Source organism: Copadichromis virginalis, linkage group LG2 (genome assembly GCF_057382275.1).
Source record: "Copadichromis virginalis isolate Kocher_CV1m ecotype Utaka linkage group LG2, C_Virginalis_male_GT1.1, whole genome shotgun sequence".
Classification (NCBI taxonomy): domain Eukaryota; kingdom Metazoa; phylum Chordata; class Actinopteri; order Cichliformes; family Cichlidae; genus Copadichromis; species Copadichromis virginalis.
Genome location: NC_140619.1, coordinates 19,133,536 through 19,143,250, shown reverse-complemented (window position 1 = coordinate 19,143,250; position 9,715 = coordinate 19,133,536). Strand labels below are relative to the sequence as shown.

The 9,715-nt window shown below is 41.3% G+C and overlaps 1 protein-coding gene across 1 annotated transcript; it reads right to left on the bottom strand.

Annotated features, from left to right (window-relative positions):
• Window positions 1-1,100: 1,100 nt before the first annotated feature.
• LOC146717170 (uncharacterized) lies at window positions 1,101-2,369 on the bottom strand. The gene is made up of 2 exons (XM_085467002.1): window positions 2,292-2,369; window positions 1,101-1,715 (listed from the first exon to the last, which is right to left on the bottom strand). Exons 1-2 carry the CDS (start codon window positions 2,367-2,369, stop codon window positions 1,101-1,103), a joined length of 693 nt encoding a protein of 230 aa, XP_085323128.1.
• Window positions 2,370-9,715: the final 7,346 nt, after the last annotated feature.

Sequence of the window (9,715 nt, the reverse complement as noted above, 5' to 3'; positions counted from 1 at the left end):
GGAAATAACACATAACTCAGGGCTGGATGTAATAACTGCATGATGATGGGAATCACGTGAGCACATGAGGTGATAAAGTAAATGCAAAAAAATGAAAATTAATATTTGATAAGAGACAAATAGAATGCAGAAAATAACTACATAATAACTAAATTTAACTACAAATTTAAAATAAATGGTGTGACAAAATGCAATATCTCACCAATCATATTTCACTTCAAGGTGATTAGTTTGCCTTTACTTTGGTGTAAAGATGCAGTAGACAGAATATGAAAGGAACTGTTGCAGGTAAAGCAAAGATGGCATAGTGCATGTACATTTGTTTGTTGGTGTATAAATAATAATAACCTGAAGACGTTCAGCCTGTGCAGGAGTGATTAGCACAGCAATAAAAGCAAGTCAAAAATGCTTAGTGCTGTAGTGTGGAGTTCACCAGGTCAGAGCTTCAGGGAAGACGTTTCTCCTGAACCTGCTGGACGAAAGAAAAAAGTCAAATAATTCATCTTGGCCTGCCCAGGCAGCATTTATGCTGATTGTAATCAGAGTATCACTTCCAACAGCATATTTCTATTGTGTGTTTCTTTCAGTGCAGATAACGAAACTCTGAGTTGATGAAAGTTTTGCTTCTTTATAATGAGCAGCATTGCTTTCTGCACTAAGCAATTAAATTAAAATGAAAAAGTAAAAATCAATACAATCAATCAATCAATCAATTAATCAAAGCTTTATTTGTCACAAGCAGGTTGCCCTGCAGTGAAATGGGACCCCCCCCCCCCCCCGCCCCCGACCTTACACACATAACACAGACATCACATGGGCTTACAAGTCGGAGATCGGTAGCGTTGCCAAAATTTGCGTGCGTGTCCATAGTTCAGCTGAGACAGTGTCCTTCGCCCTATCAGGCTAAGTAAACAGTCCTCCAGCCAATCCAGGTGGCCTTGCATGGGATGGGAAGAATAGTCATCACACAGTCGTTATCAGGGAGTGATTGTTCGGCTCCAGCCTTGGGCCTGCAGCTGGCGCCGTGGTGGTGTCCGCATTACGATGTTGATTTTGTTGATTTTTCATGCGAGCAGCTCAGGAGAATTTCAAGCTGCTCTTTAACACTCTGACGCTGGTCTCTCAATCTCCCGTTGGAGAGCCGCGAGCCTCTCCATGATGGTATCAAACTTCTGTTCCGTGGTGTTGTCATTCTTTTGATTCTGAGACCTCACAACTGCAGTGATCCGTTCCGTGATGTGATCCAACTTTCGCTCAAGGGTCTCATTCTGAGCAGACCTCTCTCTGATGTATCCCCCCATACACTCAATGGTGTTGTTTTGAGCCTTCACAGCAGCTGTAAGCGTCTCCAAGGTGTTAACCATGCAGCATTCGTTGTGAGAGGTCGCGCCTCGTCCCATCGCTTCGATTCCAGCAGGCAGCCTTGGGGGGGTTTGAACAGCCGGTTCCGCTCTCTTATTTCTCCGATAAACCAGGGCCAAGCCAGCTCCGATCAGCAAGAACCCTGTTATCATGGTTCCGAATAGATAGATATCTTCAGCGTCCTCGATTGACAGTCCCGCCAGGCACATGACCCTCCAGTTCTGCCACCCGTCCATCGTGTATCCGGCAGGGAAAGTCCCTCCAGGGCACTCGGGCTCTCCCGAGCCCAGACTTCTCGTTGAGAAAAGGGTGTCAATAGCATTCAAAGACCAGTTGATCAAATCCACAATTCTCTTTTAGGTTTTAGAGAACAACAGTGAGAGACTGTTCCAGGGAAAGTAATGCACACGAGACAAGACAAGGACACAGAGGCTAAGCAGGGAAGATAAGGGTAAGGAGGAGAGGAGAAAAAGTGCGACCGCCTTCGCTGAGAGCCAAACGAAGGCGGTCGCACTTTTTTTTTCCCGTTAGCAGTTCTCCCGTTAACAGGAGAACTGCTAACGGGAGACTTTATCAGAACACATGGGGAACAGAGGGTGGGCAGGATACAGTGAAACAAGGAATAAATGTGAACTATAGCTTTAACCATAAAGAAAACTAAAGCTAGGAAAACCTCTCGACTCCAGCGTCTCTAAAAACAGTAGCGAGCTCGTCAGTGTCATCACCACCACCTGTCCACTCACCTGCCTGGCACCACCCCTTGAGCTCAGTGCGGCATCCCTCCCCTGCAGCTGAGCCCCGCCACATAACCCTGACTGAAGCTGCGGCTACATCCAGCCGAACCTACTTCTTCTCCCCCAAGCGGGAGAGAAAACTGCGCCCCCGGCCTGTGGATCTCCTGAAATTTACAGGGCTGTAAAGCCAGATACCACCGGGTGATCCGGGTGTTTGCATCTTTCATGCAGTGGAGCCATTGCAGCGGGGTGTGGTCTGAGCAGCTGAGCCATGGACCACACCTCCGACTGCTTATATAAAGGACGGAAAAGTCAAAACTCAACAAACCCAGGAAAAGCAAGGCCTCAACCTTTTTTATATCGCTGATTATATTCATACTGTATGCAGTCTGTAAAAACTTCCCTATTCTGGGATTCTGTATAGAAATGTTTAGATTAGATGTGTGGAAATGTCCCTAAATATTGATTAAAAAACATGAAACAAACTAAAATAATAAAGCAGAGTGGATGATCTGAGTCTACAAAACAGGACCTATATTGGAGTTCTGTCCCTCTTAGTTTATATGGCACTTTGATGATGGATATTCCAAACAAATGTTTAATTAAATTAGTACAAACCCTCTGAGATCCAGTAAGCTTTTGCTTTCTTGAGGCTTTGAGCCACAAGGATGTTTGTGTTTAATAATCCAGCCTTTCTCACAAGATGTTACATTTGACTAAAATAGAACCTGGTGCCAAGTGTTACTTCCTGTGCCTTGATTGCCATGTAGTTGATGGACCCCGCTCTGTGCCGTCACATCCCAGAGTTATAATGTCCTCAGTAATAAAATAGAGCAGCAGGGAAGGTTAAAGTTAAGACTTTAAACTGAACAGGGAAATTAAGGTGGTTCCCTGATGACATGGTTTTATTTCAGATTTTCATTACCTCAACAAGGCACGCCCTGAGGTCAAATACATTTCAGCAGCTCATATTTGCCACATGTGCAGTCAGTGTCACCTGTGATATCAGTATCCTGCAATATGTTACACCAGGCTTCCATATGTGCCATGTTTTAAAAAAAAAAGTTCAAGACTATTTTCTTTTATCTTGAGTCATTTTCTCTGAGTCAGGGTTTAGCCTGAAGGGCTAACAAACACTTAAGGTTTCCATGCTCCGGCTGTCAGATTTCAAACAGTCCTGCTCAGATGAGCTCATTAAGACTGCGACATTTCTGTTTTATTCTTTATAGGGTGTCACATTTCAGGCAACTGAGCCGAATTTTCTCCAGGGAAGGCAACTTACAGATACAATTGGAGTTTATCAAAATTTGCTCCCTGAGGGTTTTTTTTGAAAAAGTTCCCTTTGTGCAGGTGGACATATCAAATTCAATAATGCTCAGCAAAAGTGTGCAATAATCATCTGACTGTGCTTGTGTCTCTCTGCAATGTGTTGCTCTCAGAAAAAGAGAAAAAAAGGCAGAAAGTGTCGAAACTGCTAACTCTGAGATTGTGCCTCAGCTATTCTGACATTGAGTGGAGTCATTTAATTTCCATATCAAAGGGACTTCAGGAAAATCAGAAAAACCTGCAAAAGCCGAGAGGCAGTGCTCTATTGCTCGCAACCAAGCATCTGAAGAAAGAGAGGGGGGTGGGGGTGGCGAGAGAGTGGCAAAGCGTGATTAGAGAAGCTGGCAAAGCAACGAGGGGGGAGACAGACAGACGAGCAGGAAAATGAAGCGTTTTCTGTCTCATATCTAAAACGTGTCTCATCCTCACAAAAGTTGGTTTCTCTGGTAAAAAGGGCTTTTTTGTGGTGGGGGGGGGGGGCCCGTCGGGTGAATTAACCACAGGGAAGTGGGGTCTCCAGAAGGCACGGGGGGGTAACAGGAATTCTTGCTCATTTTGGTGAATAACAGGGGAATATTGTCCATGTCACTTCCCTGTGGTCCTGACTGCTCTGTGAAGAAAAGTGGGCTAATCCCAACGCTGTTGCCAAATCAACCACCTCAGAGGTTTTGACCTTAAACACTCTGGTATTATAACTGCAGCACATTAGTGCATTCACAGATATGCATGGTGGTGTTTTATTTTTTTAGCCTCTGTCACTAAATCCATCGCGGCATTATAAATGATTCAAAAGCTAAACAGGCTGTCCTTGTGTAGCTGCAGGGAATGAGCCTTCAATGTATCATTTTAGATGTTCAATCAATAATCCTTTAATGTTGACCTTGTGTCAAAATGTAATAACTGGATAGTTTCCAGATAAATTCATGAAAGAACGTGTTTTTAAAGAGTGGTGTTTATATGGGCGGTTAATACAAACCTCACAGAGCAGAACACTCGTTTGTTCACACTGTGCCAGTTCACACTGTGCCAGTTCACACTCCTGTTACAGTCACTCATTTTGGAGCAAGTTTAAATTCATAAATGAATTTATGACTGAATTCATTTCATTAAGTGCTTTTAAATCTAAACTACGAATCCTTGAGGCCATAACATGCAACTGTTTCAATTAGACTAATTGTCATTTTAACCGATTTTTTATATTTATGTGAATTTTATTGAATTTTACTGAATTTAATTTAATTTGATTTTATTTTTTTTGCATGTGTGTTGTTGCTGCCTGTGTTTAACCGAGTAATTTCTGTAACTGTGAGACACTTGCTGCTGCCTGTCTTGACGAGGTCCCCCTTGGAAAAGAGGTTTTTAATCTCAGTGGGATCTTCCTGGTTAAATAAAGGTTAAAAAAAAGATGATTTTTGAAGATTTCCTGCTTTATTGAATTGTACTTTAATGTAATGTTCAAACTCACTGCACAGAATCAGCCATTCACCAACAGCTATGTGCAAACACCTAGAGGTGTTCTGGTGTTTTGCAGCCAGACTTTCATTGTGAAAACAATCTAAACCCTAATCCTTAAAATATCTGAACCAAATGCAAAAAGAAACTTACATACTAGTTTTGCCTGTTTATAGCATCAACCACATGTTGATGTTTTGCAATCATTTTTAACTGGCCTCAACACCATATTCACAAGTCCTAGAAGTCCTGCAGTTTCCAGTCTTGCAGTGTACGAGTGTCATTCTTACACATGAAGGCTTTTGGGGGAAGATTTGACTCTCCTTGTAAACTTGTATAAATACTAGAACTGATCCAGAAAGACTGTGAAAATATCCAAATGCATTCCTGTCATTGTCTGTTTCCTTTTATTGTCTAAATAAGAGATTTTAAATTGCAGAGGTCAGTCCAGCTCACACTCCAGTACAGAGTCTGGTGGGTCCGACTGTCACATTGCTGTGACTTTACTACATGATGCAAAGTGGGTTCATCTGTGCACTGTAAAGAGTCACATGACACTTTGACTCGAGTTTAGCAGACGGGTGAAATCTCGGTGTTGGTCCAACTTTCAGAGAGATTTTGGAGTAAAGGTTGCCCAACAGCGACAATGAGATCGATTTTACTCGTAATAATTAAAGTCGTGGATGTGTCACTTTGATATCAGAAGCTGGGCTGTATGAAGTAGCTGCTTCACTCGTCCCTGTTGTCAAATCTCCATGTTAAAGAAAGGCGATGTCAGCACTTGAGAAACAGCTGATCGTATTCACAGACGCATTAATGTTCATGCTCCATTGGAGAGACTCTGGGGGGTATTCCTGCTGCCACATTTAGCTGGGTTTACCCCCGTGTGATGGCTAATTCTACAAGAGTAACTGACAGTCCAGTGTGTGACTTGTAAAACGTAAACGTATGTGTCAGTGCTGTCAGAAGGAGCCATGATGAACACTTTTGACATTCACATGTTTTAAGTAAGATAGTCAATTATCTTCCCAAGTGCAGGCCAAGGAATGTGCCGAGGCTTAAACACACAGTAATTGTGTAAAGTCCTAAAATGTAGTACTACAAATCACCACAGGCAATGTTCTCCCAGTGACACTTACTGAAAAGGTCATGTGAAATGTCACTGTAGGGGCAGCTGCAGCTTGAGGCCATAGTCTCACATTGGAAGCATTTTCAAAAAGATCTTTTTTCTTTTTTTGAGTGTTTTCATTGCCTGTGTGCATCCCCTCTAAAAGATACCTCCATAGTCTTTGTGTGAGCTTGTATGTGAGGAGAAGGATTTAAAATTAGATTCTGGATTTAACAGGAAGCTAATGAAGAGGAGCCAAACTAGGAGCAATACGATTATCTAGACTCTATCAGCACGCTAGCATTTTGGATCAACTGAAAGCTTTCCAGGGAGCTTTTAAAAGAACCCAATAATAATGATGTAAAGTATGAACTAATTTTTCAGCTTCACTCTGAAAAAGGATGTTTCTAATTTTAGACATATTGTACATATTGCAATAAATCAGTCTTATATATTTGCTTAATGAAGGACATATTATGGTCAAAAACAGTGTTACTGGAGACCAGGGTATACACTCTGTTGCCAATACTTTTATGGCCGAGTACGATGATCTCAGTTTTATCTAAATTTAGAAGCAGGAAATTACAGGTCATCTGCATTTTTGGTCTTTAAAATATTCCTGCAGTTTAACTAACTAGTCTGTGTCATCTGGCCTATTGGATAGATAAAGTTGGATATCATCTGCATAGCAATCAAAAGTACAATAATAATAATGTATACTTTATTAATCCCATAGGAAACTGCTTAGTCCTCTGCATTAACCCATTCACTCAGTGAAGCAGTGTGTAGAAACAGTACCTCAACCACTGACTGTCCAATCACTGACTGTCCAATCATGGGGCGAACACTCTACCTGCTGAGCTACCCCTCCTCTAAAAGATTCAAACGCACACCACCCACTCCAAGAACAGCTGCTTACCTCAGTGTGTGCTAGTATGTTATGCCTTCTGATGATACTGCCTAAGGGAAGCATGTATAATGTAAACAGAACCACCCTGTGGAACTCCATAATTCACCTTAGTGTGCTGACATTTTTGAGTATTTGTGAGTGCACGAAGAAATGACAAGATCACAACTACAGCTCAGCCACGTTCTCTCCTGTAAAATCTGAAGTCTGGAAGAATATACTGATCAGTCAAGTGAAGGACCTTTTTTATTCTTTCTTTTGGTTGTGGCTTCAGAAATGTAGTGACACCTGCACCGAATGAAACAGGACGTATAATCACCAGCTACTAAATGAATCAATAATTAGTAATAACACTGTTGATCATGTTTTCATTCAGGTCAGGTTCTCACCTGATTCTCATCATACCTGTACGGTAAAGATGTGTTATTAGTTGCTTTAGAGCTGCACAAACAAAAAATCAGTCTGGGGTTCCTCAAGGGTCAGTTCTTGGTACATTACTCTTTAACCTTTACGTGCTCCTACTTAGTGCCATCATAAAGAATCATAATATAACCATGTAATCGTTCATATGCAAACACAGAGCTTGGTCCAAAAAGTTAAGGACAGAAAATCTGCTCAAATTTATCATCCCTGTCTCTGAAATGCAGTGTCAGAAGCCGTGACAGTTTTGATAATCACATTAAAAAGGTCAATAGCACTGATTTGTATCACTTCAATGGTCAATGGTAACTTTATTGTGCCCAATGGGACATTGATTTGCAGAATGTCCATAGAGACATATGAAAAAAACACACAAACAAACACAAGACATACACACATAAAATAAAAACTAAGCCCTGAGAAAACAATCTAAATTTTATCATCAACAAAAGTGCAGTGTGCAATGGCAACAACACTTATGGTTTAGTGTTATTAACCATGATAATAGCAGTAGGTGTTCTTTGTCTTCACTGCAGGCACTTTATAACGACAACCTGATGGAAGCAGTTGAAAATCATTAAAGAGAGGATGAACTGAACAAAACAGGACAGAGTTCGCCTTCCTCAGCACCTGCCTGTTATAAAAGTCCACGAGCTGGACCTGAGATCTCCCTGAAATCTGACCAGCCACTATAACCAGGTTACTAAGTCTGGTCTTATTATTCAGGGACATATTACCACACCAGGCAATGATACAGAAGGTTAAAACAGATTCAATAAAACTTTTGTAAAAAAGAGTCATTTCAGTTGAAAAATTAAAACCTCTCAACCTCCTTAAACAGTCTTTGTTGAACCTTTTTCACTGTAGCAGCACGATGAGACTCAAAGGACAGAGTCTTATCAAGAACAACCCCCAAATACTTGATCTTATGTAATACTTATGTAAATATATGAAGCTCAGATTGCCTTTTTTTATTTTCTTGTTTGCTTGTTCATTTTTCTTCTTCCAGGGATTGGCGCTGTATTCCATACTGTGTGTCCCTCTGTGGTGCTGCTAAGTTACTAACACTTTGCGACATGACTGCTGCTTGTAGCTCCCCAGAGAAAGTGATTTTGTAAATATATGATGCACCGCTTGGAAACAGAGTGCACGGTCAGCATTATTCCCAGAATAAAATCAAGATCTAAATAATGCATTTACTTTAATAAAAAAAGAGCAAAAAATTGAATTCACAATAATAAAAACTGGGCAAATCCATCAACAGAGACCTGCAACTTGACTTCAAAGATGCAAGATATCAATACTATCACACTGTGTCAGTATTAAAGTGCAGAGAAATATTGCTTTAATGGAAAACAAATGAAGCAGCGCCGGGCAGGTACTTTTGATTGGGTCGGATAAACTTCTCTGGATTGTCTGGGGAGTGTTGCAACAGCTGGCTGATGAAAACAAGGCTAATCTTATCAAGAAGTCGGTCGAACATTGGTTTCATTAAACTCTGGAAGGCTGAATCAGAGAAAAATATACTTTGTGTTGATTAACCTGTGCAATAAGCCTGTGATCAGCTGGTATCAAATCAATGCGGTTCTCAGTGTTTCGTGCAGAATCGTACTGCCACAGAGACTTTAAAGTGCAGATGTGGACAAGAGTCAGTAAAAGCAATCCTGTTCATTGCTGTTGTTTTCATCCACAACATCTTTTTAAATTTAGCTGGCGAATCTTGTCCTGACATTGTGTTTAGAGCCCGAGGCTTTCAACTAAACACAGAGCAAATGTATCAGCAAAGCCCAAACCGTGGCATTTCCCAGTACGCTAATGAGAAACAGGTTATTTCTACACAATATAGTGCGTGTATAACGAGACACTGTGGCAGACTTGCTGGTGGAAAAATGATTACATTGCACAATGAGAGTTTCTTATTACGCATAGCCCCTGGTGAAACAACTCATATTTTCTGTGAAACCTATGCAGTAGAAAGGCTTTCACAGAATGTGTCAGGATCTTCATGGAAATGCTTTCCCTTGGTTACAAACATGAATGACCTTTGGAGTTCTCTTTGTGGAAAGCATGGAATCAAATCATGTCCAATTTGACAGGGGGAATGGGTTTGCCTTGTTCCCGCTCGTCGGTTTTATTACTTCAAACTTTTCTGCCATCTGCGATCGTGCATCTTGCCGGGTCTGCCTGTGCTTGGATCTTGTTCTCAGTTGATTAAAATGGCGAATGCTGGAGATCAGAGCTGGATTTTTCTTTCCAACTTGGCTGAAAGTAGTTGGATTTTTAAAGTTCAGCCTCAGACATGCAGACACTTACAACCCACACACTGTCTGTCTCTCATCAAGATGGTGTGAAGATGTTCAAACAGTGGAGCATATTACAGGAAAGAGCCCTGTCTTGGAATTAAGG